At 46.6% G+C, this 22,256-nt stretch overlaps 1 protein-coding gene across 1 annotated transcript in view; it reads left to right on the forward strand.

The window, feature by feature from the left end:
* Positions 1-22,256, forward strand: part of AKIRIN1 (akirin 1) — a 214,579-nt gene that overhangs the window by 110,486 nt on the left and 81,837 nt on the right. The window contains exon 3 of the mRNA XM_085647865.1: positions 8,964-9,095. Within this exon, the coding sequence (XP_085503991.1) occupies positions 8,964-9,095 (132 nt within the window). The remainder of the gene's footprint in view (positions 1-8,963; positions 9,096-22,256) is intronic.

The following is a 22,256-nucleotide window of genomic DNA, read 5'->3' on the forward strand; positions in this document are numbered from 1 at the left end:
CACCTTATCCACAGTTCCCGGTTCCAGGTGCTGATTTTTCGCATTTTTTAAACGCCATGTATGGAATCTTTAATCGGGCGGCCTTCTCATCCGGAGCACCGACTGGTCCCGTGAGTCGTATGGCGTATACGTTAGGGGTGCCGCACCATTACGCTCGGGCCCCCTTTATGCCCTTTCTGCCGATGGCGCCTTCGTGGCAGTTTCCGGCGCCGTCTGGCAATCCATCTCGGCTTCGTCAGGATAGACCTTCTTCGGAGCCTTCCTCAACGCCTTTGCCGACTTCCTCGGCGCCGCGTCCGGCGCCGCCAACTCCGTCTCTGGCGCCGCCGACTCCAACACCTCTGGCTCCACAGACGCCGCGGACGACGCAGGCTCCACGGATTCGATCAAGAAGGGAGGCCCAAAGGGTATTGGAAGACGGAAGGTATAGAGTGGAGGTAGAGGAAGGTGAAGTGGACACATCCTCTGATGAGTTTGAGGGGATACGAGAGGCTAGTCGCCTGGATAAGACCCCTGAGTGGGAGCACACTTCGTCTAGATCCTCTCCACCACAGGAATTGGGTCCCTACCATGTGGTTATTAAAAAGGCCGCAGAACTGTTGGACATGCAGCTACCCTCTGCGGAATAGAAGTCTAATTTATTGACCGAGGTGTTGCATTCACCCACTTCAACATCTGAGCCTTTGCTGCCTTTTAATGAGGCCATCTTGGAGCCTGTTTCGGATGTGCGGCGAAAACCATTTTCTTCTCCGGCAGTTTCCAGGCAGGTGGCGAGAAGGTACAGGGTGGCACCTGGAGATCCGGATTTTCTTTCAACGCACCCGTCTCCATAGAGCCTGGTTGTGCAGGCGTCCTGCTCAAAGCATGCTTCAGGGGCGTTCCCTCAGTCTCCTGCTGATAGGGATTCCAAAAAGGTTGACCAGGCGGCTAAGAAGACTTTTTCATCGGGAAGTATGGCGTTAAAGTCTACCAATGCCACGTGCTTGCTGGGTCGTTATGTGCATGCATTAATGGACTCAATGAAGTCTTTAGCCCCTAAGCTGCCGGATAATGATGAGGCGTCCTTCATGGAGGTGGTCGCAGATACTCAAGCTGCTGCTCGACAAGTTATCCAGTCGGGGCTTGATACAGCGGATTCAGTGGCGAGGATTATGGGCTCGTCTATAGCCACAAGAAGGCAGGCATGGCTCCGTTCATCTGGCTTCTCCACGGATGTTCAGGCTACATTGGTGGACTTAACGTTTGATGGACAGAAGGTATTTGGAGAGAAAGCTGACTCCGCTCTTCAAAGATTCAAGGACAGTAGGGTGACTGCTAAATCTTTAGGTCTGCAGGCGCCTGCTAAAGGATCTGGTTTTAAGAAATTTAGGGGTTTCGGAAGGTCTTCATTGCTGGTACGCCCTTCCCTTTCAGGAGTTTCCTCCCCCTTACCCTCCTTGCCAGGGTTATTGCTCAGAGGACCATCTGCTCCTTTTACAGAAGGAGGTTCTGGCTTTGTTGCAAAAAGGGGCGATAGAGGTGGTTCCGGAGCAGGAAAGGGGGTCAGGGATGCTACTCCCGGTATTTCCTGATTCCCAAAAAGGATGGCAGATTGCGTCCAATCCTGGATCTCAGAATCTTGAACTTTTACCTGAAACAGGAGAAATTCAAGATGCTGACCCTTGCGCAGGTTCTTCAAGCGTTGCAACGAGGAGACTGGATGGTGTCGCTCGACTTGCAGGACGCGTACTTCCATGTCCCAATCCTGAAGTCGCACAGGAAGTATCTCCGTTTTACGGTTCGGTCGCAACATTACCAGTTTGCGGTCCTCCCGTTTGGTCTTACTACTGCACCTCGAGTCTTCACAAAGGTGATGGCAGTGGTGGCTGCTCATCTCAGGAGGTCGGGGATTCCAGTTTTCCCCTACCTGGACGACTGGCTTCTGAAGGCAGAGTCCCCAGAGATGGTGCAACATCATCTGCAGGTAACATCTCAGCTGTTATTCGACTGGGGTTTTTCGATCAATGTGCCCAAATCTCACCTGGTGCCCTCTCAACGCAACCTGTTCATAGGGGCGGTACTGGTATTACTGTGTGTCGAGCATTTCCTCCTCCTCAAAGAATTCTCCACATTCAGGAGATGGTCCCTTTATTCCACAATGGAGCGGTTGTTCCAGTTCTGAAGGTCCTTCGCCTGCTCGGTCTGTTCGCTTCCTGCATTCGGTTGGTGTTGGAAACCGGGCAACCGGGTTAGCAGTCACCAGGTTCCCAGCACAAGGGTAGCTTGGCTCGAGCGGTCGGGGTCAGGCACCGTGCTAAGCGTGCTTCACACCCTCACAATAACCATGCGTTCATCCGTTCCAAAAACGACACTACACCGTAAAAATTATGAAAGAAAGTAGCTTGTCTTTATCTTTTTCTTTTAGTTGCAGGTTTCATGAAAATAAATACAATACAATAAGATTTTCCTCAAAAGAGCAGGTCAAATAAATAATGCCACAGTGGGGTTTCAATAAATAGGATCAGGTCATAAATAAACACGGAATAAATATAGGTGCAATAAATACAGAGGGCAATTAAATACTGTCAGACAATAAATACTATGCAGGAATAAATACAGTCAGACCATAAATAAAACGCCTTCAATAAATAATCTAAGCAATCAATAACATTTGCAAATCAGATCACATTTATGAGGTAGTCTGGTTTTACTATGCCCAAGTACAGCTTGTGGTCATTTGGATGACATGGGGGGGTTGTCCCACCTAGATTGGTCAAGGCTGGCCTGAACTGAGGTAGAATAAGGGTAACCTATGGATCTGGCTCCCCCACAATACACAACCCCTCACAGAGGTCACTACACCAGTCTCAGTTCACCTCTGGCACTCCCAGGCTGGTTCTAACACCCCTCTAGCCCCTAGAATGGTCTTTTAGGGCTCCACAGGGCCTCAGATGCCCTTTCTACCACTTACTGCCCTTTTCACGATGATCGGCTCCGCTCGGTGCCGGGTCGACGTCGCTGGACGGCTCCGGTTCGATGTCGCGTCGATCTGTTCCACTTGACGCCGCGTCGATGCCGTTTGGCGGTTCCGGTTCGATGTCGCTGGCCGGCCTTGGCTCGATGTCGCGTCGATCTGCTTTACTTGACGCCGGGTCGGTGCCGTGAGGCAGCTCCGGATCGATGTTGCTGGGCGGCCTTGGCTCGATGTCTTGTTCCGGCGTCACAGGGTCACGGTCTCCCCGCTTCCGGGTGTCTCCGGAGTGCGATCTCCACTCCCGACCTCCTGCGCTCTTCACCTCGACCTCAGGCGACTCCGGAGTGCGACCTCCACTCCCGACCTCCTGCGCGCTTCACCTCGGTTTCCGGCGACTCCTGAGGGCGGACTTCACTCCCCCGTCGACGCCTCACCTCGACCTCAGGTGACTTCTACTCGACCTCCGGTGTCTCTCCCCGACCTCCGTCGGCGCCCTCACTCGACCTCTAGCGGCTCCGGGTACGACGTCTGCCTTCTGTCAGCGCCGCTTCTCCACCTCGGGCTCCAGGTCTCCAGGCTACTCGACGTCTGGTCTCCAGGAGGATTCCACCAAACAGGTCAGGAACTTGCTGTTCTTCTCCTTTAAGGCCTGTTCCGGCTGTTCAGGTTCTTAAGATGATTTTCTGGTCTTTATCCCACACAGGGCACTAGGCTGGGCTTGGTCAGTAGGGACTAGCATCAAGGGTGGGTTTCTGGACCCCACTCCAAGCACTGGTTTCCACCCCTGCTGCCTCACTCCTTCCTCCTTCTGAATCTCTGTCCTCTCTCCTCTCTAGTCAGATGCCAACCCCCAACTGCCAACTGTCAACCTGAGATGGCTTCCCAACATTCTAAACTGCCTCCCTCTGTCCCAGGGTTCTAGAATGTTCTGGAAGGTACTAGTAGGTTCCAGTGATGTCACAGGTGACAATGGGTGGCCACCATTTTGTCTCAGGCCCTCAGACAGAAGTTCCAGGGGTAGGGAAAATGGCTCCCTGACCCTGCATCAACACTAAAAAGTCTGGTGGTTCCCAAAAAGGAAAAATTCTAACAGGGTTTGAGGCAAAAGTGGGACAAAATAAATAATGATGAGGAGGGACCACCCAAAGGGCTGACAGGTCTAACAGTTGGTCAGCCATGCACGCTGGCACATGAGGGCGCTCCAGTGCTGCCTCTGCAAGCAGTGGTATCAGCACAACGGAGATCTCAGGGAGTCGATCAGGATCTCCGGAGAAGCTGCAGCGGATCCATCTTGGTGGAGCGTGGAGGGCAATCTGTCTCAAGGAAAGCCCTTCCATCTGCCTCCATCGGTGGCCACAGTGATAACGGATGCCTCCACCTTAGGGTGGGGTGCACATCCGGGGGATCTGGAGATCAAGGGTCTTTGGTCTCCAGAGGAAAGGTTGCTTCACATCAACCTTCTGGAATTGCGGGCGATTCGTTTGGCGCTCAAGGCCTTCCTCCCTTCCCTTCGCGGTCAGTCGATTCAAGTCCTGACAGACAACACTACTGCGATGTGGTAGGTCAACAAGCAGGGAGGAGCGGGGTATCTTTGTCTATGCAGAGAAGCCTTACGTCTATGGTCCTGGGCTCAGGACCATCAGATTTGTCTGATGGCGAATCATCTGGCCGGGGTGCTGAACGTACGTGCGGACAGTCTCAGACGGCAGTTCTCCGCCGACCACGAGTGGAGGCTTCATCCGGAGGTGTTTCGCCTAGTCTTTCGGACGTGGGGAACTCCTCGGGTAGACCTGTTAGCCACCCGCGAGAAAGCGCACTGCCCGTCATTCTGCAGTCTCCAGTTTCCGATGCAGGGAGCGTTGGGGGACACGTTTCAGTTGAGTTGGGGCTCGCAACTCCTTTACGCGTTTCCTCCCATACCCTTGCTTCCTTGGGTTCTGAGGAAGTTTCGCCAAGACCGGGCCCGAGTCATATTGGTCGCCCCGGATTGGCCAAGAAGGGTGTGGTATACAGATCTTCTCCACCTCTCCTCGTGCCCTCTGCTCCGTCTCCCTCTGAGGGCAGACCTCCTCAGTCAGAGGGGCAGGTTATGTTATGTGGTGGATGTTATTTTATCGGCCAGGCGACACTCACTCCAAGTCCGTTTACTCATACAGGTGGTCTAAGTTTGTGAAATGGTGTGGAGAGAGGTCCATTGACCCTTTAAAAGCCCATCTTTCTAATGTGCTCCAGTTTGCTCTTTCCTTGGCTCAGCAGGGCTGTGCTGTGGCCACGGTCAAGGGCTATCTATCTGCCTTATCAGCTTTTCTATGCCTTCCTGATCAACCGTCACTGTTTAAATCTCCGGTTGTACTGAGGTTTATCAAGGGCCTTACAAACCTGTTTCCTCCCACTCCCTTTGTAATGCCACAGTGGGACCTCAATCTTGTCTTAACTTTTCTGATGGGGTCCCCGTTTGAGCCTCTTCATAGCTGTCCTTTGAGGCTGTTGTCCTTTAAGGTGGTCTTTCTTGTAGCCATAACCTCGGCAAGGAGGGTGAGTGAGCTTCAGGCTCTTAGTTCTGTTTTCCTGCCAAAAGTTGTTACTCTGTTTCATTTGGGGCAGTCTATTACTCTCCCTGTTTTTTATCCACCTCCTCATCCTTCCAAAGAGGAGGAAAGACTCCATCGCCTGGATCCAAAGAGGTCTGTGAGTTTTTAATTTCGACAGAACTAAAGACTTTCGTCTGGATGATCAGCTCTTCGTTGGCTATGTTGGTCATTCGAAAGGAAGAGCGGTGCACAAGCGCACTTTATCGAGATGGATCATCCTTACCATCAAGATCTGTTACGCCCTGGCTGGTAAGACTCCTCCTGAGGGTATTAGAGCTCATTCAACTAGAGCTAAATCATCTACATCTGCTTTGGCCCGGGGTGTTCCTGTGGCAGATATTTGTAAAGCCGCGACTTGGGCCTCCCTCCATACTTTCGCAAAGCATTATTGCTTGGAGTCTGAGATGAGGAGGGAGGGCCACTTCGCGCGCTCTGCAAGACTTTCTGGTATAGGAAGGTGGACACCCTCCTCCGGGAGTGGGGACTGCTGTGGGAATCTATTCACAAGGTGAGGAATCCACTGGCAGATGTATCCATCAGAAGAACAAGTTACTTACCTTCGGTAACGCTTTTTCTGGTGGATACAGTATCTGCCTGTGGATTCCTCACTGGCCCACCCGCCTCCCCGTTGTCCACCTTGGTATACCGTGAAAGAGGTGTGGTTTGAAATGTTGTTATACTTTCTTGTACATTTGTAGGAAATGCTTGGTTGTTTAGCATTCCTTTTCTTTGTATACTATGTATATGTGGTTGTATATTGTATACTGTGTATACTTTGAGTCTGTCATTGGTTCACCTGTTCGCCTCGGAGGCACGGAAAAAATGGGTGGAACTGACGTCATCACGCCGACGTGGTTCTCTTATGGCTCCGGTGACGTCATACGGAGTCACGAGCGGAGCCGATGCATTGTGACGTCGTCCACGTCGGCGTGGAGTGCTGGGGGAAAAAAGTTCCGTAGAATGCTGGCGCAGGGGATATTCACAAGGTGAGGAATCCACAGGCAGATACTGTATCCACCAGAAAAAGCGTTACCGAAGGTAAGTAACTTGTTCTTTTGCACCCTCCCTCCCCCCGCAATCCGCTGTCCGTGAATTTTCAAACTCCCCCGCCCGTTCTCCGTGGATTTTCGCATCCCCCTCACTAGATTTGGCCATTTGCTTGTTTTATTTATTTTAAATATCAAGTTATTTATTTGGTCCAGAAATTGGGCTTGTGTCGCTGTATAACCATGCAACCCAACAGGTCGGGAGAGTTATAAGGGTGTTTGTTTCCGTGTCTGCTTATTGTATCCTTCCCTTAAGTCGGTGCAAGACAGTGGCCGTGGTAGAAACACTTATTCTTTCCGCCTTATCGCTTCCTTTCCAATCGTTTCTGCAGTTAAATCAGTGCTGGGTAGTGCTTGTTTGGCAGCGTTCTTTAACATTGCGTATTCTCTCTACCTGGTGATGTATTTCATCCGTTCATGTACAAAGGTTTCAGTTTAACAAGTGAATTATGTATGTTTCCCAGGAGATCTTTGGGATTTTGAGTGGGTGGGACGGAGGGCTCATGATCAGTGTTTCTTGTGAAACCTACATCCTGCCTCTGACAAATCTGAACCTCTGTAGGTCTAATCAGTATCTTCTCAAAGCTAGCGCCAAGTCAGTATTTCGATTGCAAGCTATTGTCACCTAATTTTCTAAACCGAAGTCTTAAACGGGCCTTTCTGCGGCAACTAACTGGGAGGGGATCCGAAGAGAGTGCCATTATCCCGAATGTTACTTTGGATCGCAACACAGTCAGTTTGACTGCTTCGATTCGGACTGCTTGGGGGAGGGGGAAAGTGATGTGATCCGAGCTTTAGCTAGGAGTGGAAGGGGGAGGGGATAGGCGGGTAGGGAAGGGTGGAGAAATGTTTTTAAAAAAAATCATTTGTAAGTCTTTGTTCAAATCGACCTGTTATACAGCTTAGGAAAACTGCTTCACAAACAGAGTGACTGCTTGGCCAACGTGAATTGGCGAGCGTGAATCTTTGGCTCGATGTAAATAAAAGCTTTTCCTTTGTTTTGCAAAATCTCTTTTCGGTGGAGAGGTGGTCTGTCGGAAGAGAGACGCGGCTATAGTGCACCAGGAGCAACCTTCACCAATTATAAACGCCCACCCTCCGATGGGCATACGTTTACCGTGGCAATGACCTATGTTTCGCGAACTGTACTTATGCAAGACATTGTCATTTACAACGCCAATAGCTCAAACATAAGCAAATGCGAGACCTATTGCATTTCCAATGCTTGTTCTTATTCTATGGTCCCTTCATATTCGGGTTAGCCACTTTGACACAGTCTTTCTAGATGGATTTTTTTTCTTTTTTTTTTTTAATGCAGACAAATCTTCTACAACTGGTAAAATGGTTATTGCTGCTTTACTAAGGAGAATTTCCCTTAAAAGTAAAACGGTCACTTGGAAGTTTTTACATACCTTTACGAGACGTTGTTATGATTCAGATTTTGAGGTTGATGCCCAAGGGGCCAACCTTCCTTGGAGTTTTTTCGCATAGTGAAATATTTTATGGTCTTGCTGCTCTTTAGTGTTTAGGACCATAAATAAATATCCCCTGCAGTAGACTGAAATGTTACTAAACTTTTACTTCTAGCATTTCTCCAGGGGAATCTTCATTAAAGTCTAAAGGAACTGTCCCTGCAGATGAGTGAAAGAAATAGATTATTTTTGTCCCTAGTTACTTCCTTTCCCTAAAAGAGAACTACCATAACTCGCTCACAGGGCTGTAGGCTATTTGGCTACATTACCATACTTTTCCCTGCATCACTTGCAAAAAAGGTCTTTGAAATTTTTGTCACTTTTATTAAACTAGTGACATTCTGTTTTCAAAATTGGCATCCTAAAATTGGTAAAAACTGACCAATAATTCTTGCAATATGCTCACAAATTGGCTTTGAAATAGATTTATGGTGTGAGTGATATCCATTCCTGTGTGTGGGGAAGGGGATGGGAAGGGGGAGGGGGGATTACTGCCTTTTGACTATAATGAACTACGGTTGCAGGTAAGGAGTTTTTTTTTTTTTTTTTTTTTTCTCTTTTCTTTTGTTTTGTGATTAAAGAGATTGAATGACGTAACCTGTAAGTACCAAACTAATTTTGCCAATAAGTTATCTGATCTGTTGTATTGTGCTAATACAACAAAAGACAGTGGAAATATCTGAATTGTCTCTGGATATGAAGGTGTCCTTTTTTGTTTTGGAATTATGAAATGTTGAGTGACTGACTGCATTTTAGTCAAAATGATAATTGAAGCACATTTTCAGAATATTATACGCATTTGAAAATCTTATTTTTAAACTACTTGGATTTGATACGTGTGTGACATTTGTTCATCATTTGAAAATAGATTATCAGTGATAGTGTCTCGCTTACTCTCTAGGCACATCTGTAAAAAAAGACCAGCCCAGTTTCACTTTAAGGCAAGTTGGAATTTTGTGTGAGCGCCTTCTTAAAGACCACGATGAAAAGATCCGAGAAGAATATGAACAAATTCTCACTTTAAAGCTAGCAGGTTAGTGATTTTAACCTAGTCATGTATCTAATGTGTATATTTTTTTCTCGTTTAAAATTTTGCTTCATGTGTCTTTTTGGCTGTGCTTGTGAAACAATGAAATTTCTGGATGGAGCAATCCATATGGACTAAATGAACAGTGTTCTTCATTTAAAAATACATGAGTCTGCTTCATGATATGGTTGCTTGCTTCAGGATGGTGGCTAGATGCTCTATTCACCTGAATTGCAAAACCATGCATGAGAAATGCATAATCCACATCTGGCCTACCAAGGTACCCTCCACATACCCATGTTCATGCCCTCATGCATCCTGGCCCTGACAGCGTGCTTTTTGGCTTCAGGGTGCTTACTCATGTTATGTCGTTCTGCTAGAGTGTTGTCTAACGTTGCTTTCAAAAATTAATTTCCTGGGTTCCTATTTGCTCATATACTGAAAACATGTTTTCAAGACATCAGGAAAATCTAGTCCGTCCTGTGTCGCTCCTGCCAGGAGATCCATACCTGCAGTTAATTTTTCTTTTAGTTTTGAGACCTAGATAGTTGCCATGCTGGAAGTTTATTTTGAATTTCGGAGTTCCTAATAATTTACAGGGCTTCATCATACCTAAAACAGTGGTTGAAGTGCTTTTTGGTCTCGCCTAGCGTTGCAGCGCGAATGCGCTTCCATCGCTTTGTGAGGCATGCAGTATATACTGTAGAGTGGAAGCTTCGTGGAAGGTCTGCCCACTCTCTGCCCATTGGCTTTTGTCCTAAATGCTGCCTTCCGATTGATTTGAGGCTTGTTAGTCCGTCCTCATTCATCATTTGTGTCCTTCCACGGCTATTGGCCCCCTTACTCCTAACACTATTTTCTTCCCTTTCTCCACAGCCCACCTCCCCCTCCCTCTGTCTGTGACTTCTCACCCCCCCCCCCCCCACTCCCGTTTTCTTGCCTGCCGGCACTTCCGTTTTCATCTTTATTATTGCCACCTTGAAATATGCGAGTTCAAGATGTTTGTTGTACAAAAAATTCTCGTGTTTAATCAACTAGATTTTAATGTTACTCTAAATATAATAAGACTCTAGGCAACATTCGGGGTATGCATGGCAACTGGCGCCTCTTAGTTCACAAATAGCATTGTTGGGCGAGAGGAGCGGCAGTGTTTTAACTCCTGCTTAAAACTAGCACTTTTAATAACTTCCTCTCAATTCAGTGCTATAATCTTGTGTACTGAGGTGATGAGCTAAAGAAATGCACTTTTTTGAATTCTGAAGAGACATTATCGTACATTTACATCATGTTTACTGTATGATTAACATGCCAATCATTTTCATGGCTCGCCCACTGGCTCGTATACGCTTGGCTCGTCTCCGGCTGGCTCTACCTGTTAATTAATATATTGGCTCACGCACCTCTAACAAAGAGATGAATGGATACATGACCGTGAACCCGGTAGATGGTAGAGAAATAGATTGGTACAGACAAAGTCAGTCTCCATTGCTTCACGTCAGAATAATCACTTTCAATAATCTGGAAATCTGCTGGCAACTCCTGCATGCCCCAACCCCCTCACCTATTCTTAGCAGAAGCGGCAGATTCTGAGCTGTGCCCTGCTGGTGCAGAGTCTGTAGAAGCGCTGGGATCCCTAGCCTCTCCGGGCGGGCACCTAAGCCTTCCGGGTGCCTTCACACTCCGGATAAATGAATACATTTTGTTCTGTGCTTTAGTCGTCCCTCCGTGAGCACTGTCTGGTAGATGAAGCTCTGTGTTAACCCCTTCGCTGCTAGGCCTTTTCCCCTCCTGTGCTAAGCCTTTTTTGGGCTATTTGGGGTAGTGCGCGCTTAGGCCCCTGTAACTTTTTGACCACAGTAGGTATCCACGCCAAATTTGCGTCCTTTTCTTCCAACATCATGGGGATTCTAAAGGTATGAGATACCATGGACTGAATTATAACCCAGCCTGCTGTTATTGCTGTTATTAGAGTTGAGCGATCAGCACACTCCTACCATCACTATAGATAGCATATACGGAGCCTCAGCATATCCATGGCCCACGTGTCATTGTAGTGTTTCAACTTTTTTAATCCCTACTTAGCAACGTACACTGTTAACGTAACTGTTCCCTTAGTCACACTTCTGACTCATACACAGCTGTTGAGGCACCCACCATCCATTACCGTGGGTGTCATGCACAGCGAGGAGCACTAAACATACGTAACTCCCCTTTTAATTTAGCGTTTTTTGTCAATCGGGCATTCATTTACCTGTGAAACCACTAGGTCGTTGGGCATTTGGGTAGGTCCCCCCCCCCCCGGCCCCCATGGTTCGCCCATTAAGGCCACTTGGGGTGATACGAGTGTTTTACTGACCGAACACATACAGGCACTAACCGCGTTAATTCCAAACTTGTTGTCATCCTGGATTTTCATGAACGTGGATACATTGGAAATGTGTAGATGAGATAAAATGCCTCATATATTGTGGGTGAACAGATCTTATCAGCTCCCTACATTTAAATTGCACTGACCACGTAATATTTTCGCATTAAATAGAAAAATAAACGACTGCGCATGCACACTACAACTAAATCACTAGAACGCTAAACCGTAACCTGCATCCTATACACGCAAGCGCGGAGACCGTCTGTCTATCTCCCGCACATGCGCACCATTTCACACAACGCTGAACACACACCTGTTCCCCATAGCCGACCGGATATGGGAATCGCCCCGATTAGCCCACGCCGGGACTACAAATGAAACCCGGAGCAGTCCTCGATTCCTTTCCAGATAGGAGGACGGCTGGGGTAGGTGGTTAAGAGGCCACGCCGGAGCTAAACTCACATGAAGGTGTGTACGCTCGTCCCCTAATCTATGGAGCATCATTCTCCCCATTTTTAGGTGAGTGGTGTGGTGTGCAGTGTCTTGTTGTACGGGCCCAAATATGATGGGCTTACATATTCCACGCCGTATGTTGACCTATGCATCTGCCACGATCTCTTCCACGGCCAGTGTCTGGATTAATGGGTGACTCCGATCGGCGACGGGAGGTCTTTATTCCAGGCTTCTCACCCTGGTCTAAGCGCCCGTTGGCTTATCGTTGAGACCTCATAACGCCACCACCCGTGAGTGGAGGTGATATCCATGGTTCTCTTGTAATTATGTACTCTTTTCGAATTTCTTGGACAGGTGAACATTCGTTAACATGTAGGATGTTCTCCTTACTCTTCTCTTTGTGTTTACCTAGGCTTTTATCCTGGAGCGACTTTACTCTTACACAGAGAGCAGGGTTATCTTTACCTGCATGCCCGGATATTGACTGTGGGTAGTATCCCTCAGTCCGCACTCACAATTCACTACCTTTATTTTGGTCCTGAGGAAGCGCCAAGGATCCATTTTGGACCAGTGGGGCGCGAAACATGTCGACCACATATTAGTCACCTGATGGTACATTATTTCCAGTAAGGTAACACCTAATCTACGGGTTTTTTAGTATGTCAAGGGTGCCACTTACATTAAATTCTATTTCATTAGCAACCCTTAGACATTTTTAATTTATCACGTCACTGACACACTCGCATCACCACGTACCTTTTTATTAGGACCCAAACCACACACCCGCATGCACCCAACGGCGTTTTCTCTAAAAGATCTCCGCTAAAGTGACCCTTCGGGGGACCCGTAGGGCATTGCAGCGCCGGCCCGACGAGGAGCAAAACGCCCAATGATGAAGCATGACATCCTTCGGGGTGTGTGAGGGCAACCAGAGAAACTAAGGTGCGCCTCCCCCTCGATCTATTTTTGGGGCCTAATATTAGCCTAGGACTTTAATCTCTCCTATTCTCCTTGAGTTTCTCTCGTTTTCCCTTTCTTATTTAGGAACAGTGTCTCCTTTTGAGTATTATAGATTCTAAAGGTACCCAGGGTTTGTGGATTCTCCTAGAGGGTTCCCAGAAATTAGTCAAAATACAGCAAAATTTTGTTGTTTTTTTTGTGAAAAATGGGGAAAAGTGGCTGCAAATGAAAGCGTCTGGGTTTTTCTCTGCAAATGATATCAAAAAAGGGTTTGTGGGGCTGTAATCACCATTTCTCCAGCTTTTAGGGAATGTCAGAAATCCAACATTGTTTACACAGTTTTGACATTTTTCTGGGACATACCCTATTTTTGCTATTTTTTGTGCTTTCAACCTCCTTCCAGATAATGATAGAAATGGGTAGAAAAGCAATAATGGATCCTGGAAAGCTATACATTTTTGAAAAGTAGACAAAATTCTGAATTCAGCAATTGGTCATTTGTGTAGATCCATCAAGGTTTCTTTATAGAAACTAACAGTTAAATATAGGAAAAATTAAAAATTTGTTGAAAAAAGCAGCCTTTTGAGTCCACGTTTTCACCTGTAACTTCTTCTAATTATGACATCTCTTTGAAAGCAATGTACCGTTACATCCGGTGGACCTTCCTGGTTGTGGGGATATATAGGACTTGTAGGTTCACCAAGAGCCCAACGAACCCAGAGTAAACAAAACTGAGCAGCATTTTGTAATGTTTTTTTTTTTGTTCCGGGTCTATAGCAATTATTGTGGGAAAATGTATACATGGAAAAATCGGTATGAAAGACACATATGTATTTCTGAAATGGGAACAAATTACAGAGTTTAGAAACCGTGCATATTTGCATATTTTCGAAATTGGGAATACTCATACTTGCATGACAATTATTGGTCATTTTTCAAAATGACTTTTTTTTTACACAATGTCTTTCATTTGGAAGGGAGAAATAAATCAAAAATCAATAGGTAATAACAGTTGCTTTACAAATCTGAACTACCCTAAGTCTCCCGATAAAAATGGTACCTCACTTGTGTGGGTAGGCATAGTGCCCACGACAGGAAGTGGCTTAAAACGTCAGGTGAACACACCACATTTTCACACTGAAAATTTACACATTTTTTGCGAAAAGTCTAGCTGTAGTTTTTGAACCCTAGTCCTGCCGGCACCTAGGGAAACCTAGCAAACCTATACATTTTTGAAAACTAGACACCCAGGGGAATCCAGGATGGGGTGACTTGACTGCCTCCCACCATGGTCTGCTACCCAGAATCCCTTGCAAACGTAAAAAATTGACAAAACACATTTTCCCCACATTTCTGTGATGGAAAGTTCTGGAATCTGCGTGGATCCACAAATTTCCACCCACCCCGCGTTCCCCAAAGTCCTACGAGAAAAATGGTACCCCACTTGTGCGTGTCGGCCTAGTGCCCGCGACGGCGCAAAACGCAACGTGGTCACACCTCAATTTTGCAGTGAAAAATGACCCTTTTTTTGACTAGCTGTAGTTTTTGAACCCTAGCCCTGCCGGCACCTAGGGAAACCTACCAAACCCCCGCGGCAGGCAAGTGCCCAAAACGTAGTGAGGCGAAATCCACATTGCCTATCAAAAAAAAGTTTGGGCCCTTGCCTGCCGCGGGTACTTGGGCCTCCCACACAAGTGAGGCACCATTTTTACCGGGAGAGCTGGGGGGGAACGCTGGGTGGTGGTAAATTTGTGTAAGCCCGGTGATGCCACAACTTTCCCACCCCAAAATGTGTGAAAAAAGTGAATTTTTTTTTTCAGCTAAAATTGAGGTTTGCAGGGGATTCTGGGTAAGGAAACGTTGGGGGATCCACGCAAGCCATACCTCCCTGGAAGCCGCCGGGTGTCTAGTTTTCAGAAATGTGTGGGTTTGGTAGGTTTCCCTAGATGGCCGCTGAGCACCGGCCAAAAACCAAAGTGACCCCCCTTGCAAAACCAGATTAACTATTGTTCCTACAGCGTGAGAGTTTTGGAATAATATTGCAAAGAAAATGTGGCAGACATTTTGAGGTTTGCAGGACATTGGGGATAAAAAAACTTTTTGAATTCACAAGAGAGACCTCACCATGAACTCCCATGGGTTTTCGACAATATCTACAGTTGGTGGGTTATTCTTACATGGAAAGTGTACCTTGGCAGAGAAACTAAAGACAAAGATTCCTGCACAACCATCTATTCCTCAAACACACACACATACTGGTTGGATTTGGCACGAGGGCGAGTCATGGTTCAGTGTATTAAATTTTATTAACTAGAGATTTCAGAAAAATGAAATGCACTGTCAATAATTAAATTCACAAAAAACCAAACCAATGACTCGCAGCTCGTGAGCTGTAAAGCCACGTCAAGGCACCAACCACTTTACAGGCCATTCACACACCTTTCATACGTGATACAAACAAGACCATTCGCACCACCAGGCACAAAAGCAACACATTACAAAATTCACAAAAAGAGACAAGGTACACCCTGCTTCAGAAAGACAAATATTACTGCACAGCCATCTAATCCGCAAGCACACACACATACTGGTTGGATTTGGCACGAGGGTGAGTAATGCTTCAGTAGATACAATTGTATTAGCAAGTGATTTCACAAAAATAAAATGCACTGGTAATAATTGAAAGGGCGAGAAACTGAACCATTGACTCACAGCTCGTGAGCTGTAAAGCCACGACAAGGCACCAACCTCATTACAGGCCATTCATACACCTTACATACGTGTGAGACATACAAAACCATTCACACCGCCAGCTGCGGGCCCATCACATAACAAAACTCACACCAGCACACAGCGCCATTCAAGGGCCCATCACTTTCACACGCCCACAATCCAGACACAGCAACTACACAGGCTGATGGATTGCGTGGAGTGGCACTCAGCTAGCAGTGTGTGTAGTGACCAGCAGAAAGTCACTACTCATACACAGCCAGCCGAGCGCCAGTCCACACACACCGCCAGCCAATCGCCAGTCCAGGCACACCGCCAGCCAATCGCCAGTCCAGGCACACCGCCAGCCAATCGCCAGTCCAGGCACACCGCCAGCCAATCGCCAGTCCAGGCACACCGGCAGCCAATCGCCAATCCACGCACACCGCCAGCCAAGCTCCAGTCCACTGACACCACCAGTCCGCACACACCACCAGTCCACGCACACCGCCAGCCTAGTACCAGTCCACGCACACCGCCAGCCAAGCACCATCCCACGCACACCGCCAGCCAAGCTCCAGTTCACGCACACCACCAGCCACGCACCAGTCCACGCACACCGCCAGTCCATGCACACCGCCACAAGCAGGGACACACAGTGCAGGTTGAGAAGGACAGTCGGGGCAGTACATACGACTCTCCTTCCGCGTACCTCTTCGTCAACAGACTACATCTCCTACTGGGAAAATCTTTTGAGGGTGTGGAAGGAATGTGATCTGGAAAGTGGCGATCTTTCAATCTAGCAACATCCTCCATCACTCCAACTCTAGGAACACTTGCCTGTTCCACTACAACAAGGCTGCCTATTACAGACTCCTGAAACTTAGCAAAAGTCATCTTTGACTCAGGGCAAGAATCCTGGAACACAACAAAAGCATTAAACATTGCCAAGTTGAAAAGATGGATAGCCAACTTCTTGTACCAAATGTAAGCCTTACGAAGAGCAGTGTAAGGTTCCAACCTCTGAGCTACTCTGTCAACACCACCCATGTGCCTATTATAGTCTAAAATGCACACAGGTTTGCGCGCTTCAGCGACCTGACCCCAAACAGTCACAGGTGCAGTGCTTTCATCATGGATGGTAGTCAGCATGTAGACATCTTTCCTGTCTGAAAACTTAACAGCAAGAAGCTCCTGGCAACGCAACGCACTGCACTGTCCCCGCACCAGCTTTTGACAAACAAGTTATTTCGGGAAACCTTTACGGTTAGAGCGGATTGTGCCACAAGCAACAGGGTCCACTTTGGCCAATTCCCTGAACAACCCGCACACCAGTGTAGAAGTTAAAAAATCCTCTACCAAGTTCCCAAACAATTTTCTCAGTCACTCCAAAAGTGGACGGACAACCAGGGAGGTTAATCCTGGATTCCTTACCGGTGTACACCCTGAAAGTAGAGACATATCCAGTCCTACTGTCACACAGCATATACAGCTTAATTCTATAGCGTGCCCTCTTACTAGGAATGTATTGCCTAAAATCCAAGCGGCCCTTGAACAACACCAAAGACTCATCCACTGCAATTTCTTTCCCAGGGGCATAAATCTCAGAAAATCGATCAGCAAAGTGATCAAGGACGGGCCTAATCTTAAAAAGACGGTCACACTCAGGGTGATCTCGTGGCAACGCTAAACCATTATCAACAAAATGCATCATCCGAAGCCGAAGCAAATACCTGTCACGACTCATGACTGCCGGAAAAATAGATGTTGCCATCAAGGGACTGCTAGACCAATATGAAGACATTGATGGCTTCCTTAGCAAGCCCATCAAAAAAGTTAAACCCAAGAACTTCATCTCTTCAACATTTGTGGGAGTCCACCGGGTAGCTCTAGAGTGTGGCTTAAGACTGGCACTGTTGTCCCTCAAAAACTGTTCGGCATACAAATTAGTCTGCTCAACAATCTCTGCCAAAAACACATCGTCCATAAACAACTGAAAAAAGATTACCGGCAAAAAGTTTTCAGTATTCACTCTAGACCCTGGATCACCAGTAAACTCTGGCAATGCCGGCTGCACCATGCCAGGGGCAACCCAGAGGTCATCACTTTCAAAGGGAAGCCTTGCAGCCCCAGCCTGCAGCCCAGATGCCTCTTGCCGCACTACACCAACAGGAAGCCTTGCAGCTGCAACCCAGAAGCCTCTTGCCGCACTATCGGCACATCCGTCTCCTCCTCTAACACAGGCACTTCATCCGCACTAAGAGTATCTTCATCATCCGATGACTCCATACGGAGAGAACTCACTGCCAGAATTGTCCCCTGCCTCCTCTCCCTCAGATGCAGAGTCAGTCTCTGAACCATGGTCAGAGGAAGACTCAAACAGCAAACCAACAACCTGCTGAGCAGTAATCCTGCGGCTAGCCATTATACTTACTAAGATAGACTGCACAAACAAGTCAACAACAACCAACAATGTGCAAACCAAGTAAGTAAAGATTTGTGTACCTTTATCACAAAGATCAATGTACTCAAAAACTATACAATTCAATTACAAGAGACAGCTGCACTCACCAGAAACCAACTCTGCAGTGACACAGCAAAAACCAACGATATCCAACTAGAAAGAAGAAAAAAAAAATTACTCACAAGACAACAGAATACACATCGAGCACCAATGCAAAAAGTTTTCGACACTCAAAAATCAAACATACTGCTATTATTACACCATTTGCAAAAAAAATTCATGCAGAGAAATCAAACACATTTACATTGTACAAAAAAAAGTCTCTTACCAAACTACACAAACAGCAGAACCACCAGTAACAAAACGGCAAACTGAAAAGAGCAAAAGCCTTCACCTAGAACAAAAAAGTTAAAAAAAAAAAATTGCAATTCACAAAAAATATAACAATAAACATTATAACATGCTATGTCACTACCCAAATGGTCAATCGGGTTGTGTGCCAGGTGGGGCAGAAAACAGCAGGAAAAAAAAAGGCTACTCTGTCCCGGGGCGAGTGGGTCAAATACATATTATAAAAAATTGCACCCTGGCAGCGAGGGGTCACTTCTATTTTTATTTAAACTAATTCCCTGGTGTCTAGTGGGCTTTTCTGCCCCCCCTGGGACCAGAAACGGCTACACAAAAGACCGATCTGCCACCAGGGGGGGCAAAAAAGTCTTGAAAAAAATGTGGCCCCCCAGGAAGCGACCCTTGCCCAAGGGGTCGCTTCCTTTACGCAAAACAATAACATCCCTGGTGTCTAGTGGGCTCTACTGCCCCCCCCGGGACCAGAAACGGCTACACAAAAGATCAATCTGCCCCCAGGGAGGGCAGAAAAGTCTTGAAAAATATTTGGGCCCCAGGAAGCGACCCTTGCCCAAGGGGTCGCTTCCTTTACTACAATAAAGCATCCCTGGTGCCTAGTGGTGGCATTCCTGCAGCACGATCGCGACGCTGTGCGTGATCGTGCTGCAGGAATGCCCTGTATTGAGACATCAGGGGAGAGGAAATACTCTTTCCTCTCCCCCGATGCCTCAATACTTAGAAAATCCCCCCCGCGGCCCCACCGGAGCACAAAACTCACCTGCTCCTTGCTGGACGCCTGGAAGCAAATGGCTTCCAGGCGTCCCAGCGCTTCCTGATGACGCGCTGACGTCATGGGGAAGCGTGGGGGGGCTCGGGGGTGGCAGCGGAAACTCTTCCACTGCCATCCCCCTCTGTGGGGGCAGGATTGATGCACCAGGGGGGGAGCGCCAGCGCTTCCCCCAGGGGCTGTGCTCATGACGGAGCGGTTCCGTCATCAGCACAGCCCAACCGATGCTCATTACGGAACCGCTCCGTCATGAGCATCGAAGGGGTTAATAAACACATTCAGAGAGGTGGTTGTGTACAAACAAACAGCCACAATGCCGTACGTTTTGAACGTGTAGTTAAATACCTGCTAATCGAGTACCTCATTGGCTGATCATTCCATCGCACTACGAAAATTTACATTTGGACACATTTGCTCAACTGTAAAACACTCCCTTCTATGGGTCATTTAACAACTCGGGGCTTTGGGGTTAGGTAACCTACTTTGGATGCCTTGTAAAAGAGTAAATACAAAAATTAATGCAATTAAACTAAGCAACCAGTACTGTCTAAAACACTGTTAAAACTGACACGCATTTTGTTTAGTTAATGACGATTTTCTTATAGATGCAAGTAAAGTACTCTTAAAATCTTAATGAAATCTGCACACTTTTAACTAATAGCATCCGGCGACCTTTGACAACTAGGCAATGAATACATTTTCATGTACTCCTGAAGCCCCCCTGCCCCCTTGGCAAATTTCATAGCTTCTCAGTGTTTGGGAGATAACCAATATGCAGGAGAGTGAGTCAAATAGTCTAGAAAATTAAAGAGAAGCCGGGATTCGGATTCACATGCTCCATTGTTTAGTCTGTGCGCACTACTTTTATTAATGAGTTTCGCATTAGTAAAGCACCACGGTGTGCATGTGTGGGGACACTTCACCCATGAGGTACGTGCCAAGCAATTTTTGACACAATCCACACTTTGCGTCTTTTGCAATATATTTGTTACGAAGTGCAGGACCTTTCCAAGGGATTTTGCACACTACATACATTCACTCCAAAAATAAAATGTGTAGGTAAAAAACATTGCCATTTACAATGTCAATAGGTCTAACTCACAAATGCGAGACCTATTTGCATTGCAAATGCTTGTTTCTTTTTAATTTTACATAAAACGGTTAATCATCAAAAGCACTTTTTTATTTCCAGATATTTTACATTCATGCTCAGTGCATACGGTCTTGTCCTAATATTTTGGTGCAAATTTTGTATAATGTTGTGTAGTTGCAAAAAATTTAACCATAGTAGTGCTTTACCAGTTATTAAAATCACAAAGCCCTAGTTGGTCAATTAAGTAACCTAGAGATAACCCGCAAACCAGACTATAATTGCTCAGCTCTAAGATTTGCTGGTGCCTCCTTCAGTAGCCTCACCCTCTGCCAGTGGTTCCCGAACATTTACTATTGACTAACCTTGTCAAGAGTTGTAAAACTCTTGCTCCAATGCTTTTGTTTACACAGATGAGGAAGAGCATTGTGTAAATGTCTTGCATATGTAACAAACTATGTATAATTAAAAAGACAAAATGAAAGTATATTTTAAGAAAGGAGCAGCCGGCAGCAACTAGTAACTGCTGGTGCCAATTTTTTTTTTTTTCTCTAAATAAAAAGTTACGAGTAGCAGGAGAGCAGCGTTAGAGCGGTGTTGAGGGCGAGTAGCAAAGTAAACACCACCAAAGCTAAGGGTGGTGTTGTTTAATAAGTTGAGCAGCAAGGGTGTGATGGGGAAGCAATGTATGAACTGAGGAGATGTAAGGGGAAAGCGCATACAAGAAAATGAGCAAGAAAGCACATCCACTGCCATGGAGGGCTTAAAGCAAAAAATAAAAAATAAATATAACCCCTTAACTAAGCAGTACAATGATAAAACTCAAGCAATCAGAACAGTTTGAGGCCAAAATGCATATATATATATATTTTATCTACTGGCGGTCGCCAGTAGATAGTTATAGTTAGGACCGTGTTTCCATACGAAATCCGCAACATTCTATTTGGAATAACTTTGGCGCCGGTTGACGAATCCTCGTGAAATTTTCAAAACTAATGGGGCGCTACGCTCCGCTCCTACCCTGAAAGTCTCGGGGGGATTCGTCAAGCGGGGGCTGAGAAAAAAGGGGGGTCCCAAAACGCGTTTTCCCCATGCATTTTCCCATAGGACCTTTAGTCCGAGCTACAGCCCGAACGGCTGAACAGAATTACTTGAAATTGGGCAGAGAGGTAGTCCTCCGGTCAGGGATGTGCCTTTTGCATATATATGGAGTCAATCTGTTCAGTAGTTCCTGAGAAAATTGCAGTTAAAAGCACATACATATCTATAGCCGCGCACCGTGCGAGCACCCTAACGTGCGCGAGCGTAATTCTGATTGGTGGTTACATGTTAGTCAACGGTCGAATCGGTCGAAATCAGGAAGTGTCGGCCGCCATCTTGTTTGTTTTCAGTGCGAGAGTGAAAAAGAAAGGTGGCGAACGTGAAAAGGGGGCAGGGTAGAGAAAATAGCATTTAAATCAATATATATATCTGTAAGCGCGCTCCGTGCGCTTACGGTAAGCTTACCGTACGGTGCCGTGCGCGAGCTCAATTCTAATTGGTGGTTACATGACTGTAAACATTCGAATCGGTCGAAATCAGAAAGTATCGCCCGCCATTTTCTGTCTCTCGCACTGAAAAACAAAGGTTGATAACATGAAAAGGGGGCAACGAAGAGAGTTGCAGACCCCCTAGCATTCGTCAGGGGGTTCACGAAGGACCAAAAAGTATGAAAAATAAATGTAGTAATTTTTTTTAAAAAATCGCGGAGTGCGCGTACGGAAAGCTTACCGTACGCGTACGGTAAAAAAATAAAAAAAGAATTAACAATCACATTTAATATCTAAATCTAAGGACCCCCAAGGGAGAAAAAAACAATTGATATTTTGTAAAAAAAAAATGGCGAGGCGTGCACGGTACGAAATGCGCAACGTGGGCGCTCGGTGCGCGAAGTGCACCGAGTGCCCACTGCGGGCGCACGACCGTGCGCGCAAAAATTAAAAATAAATACA

The sequence above is a fragment of the Triturus cristatus genome, chromosome 3_2 (assembly GCF_964204655.1).
Source record: "Triturus cristatus chromosome 3_2, aTriCri1.1, whole genome shotgun sequence".
NCBI lineage: Eukaryota > Metazoa > Chordata > Amphibia > Caudata > Salamandridae > Triturus > Triturus cristatus.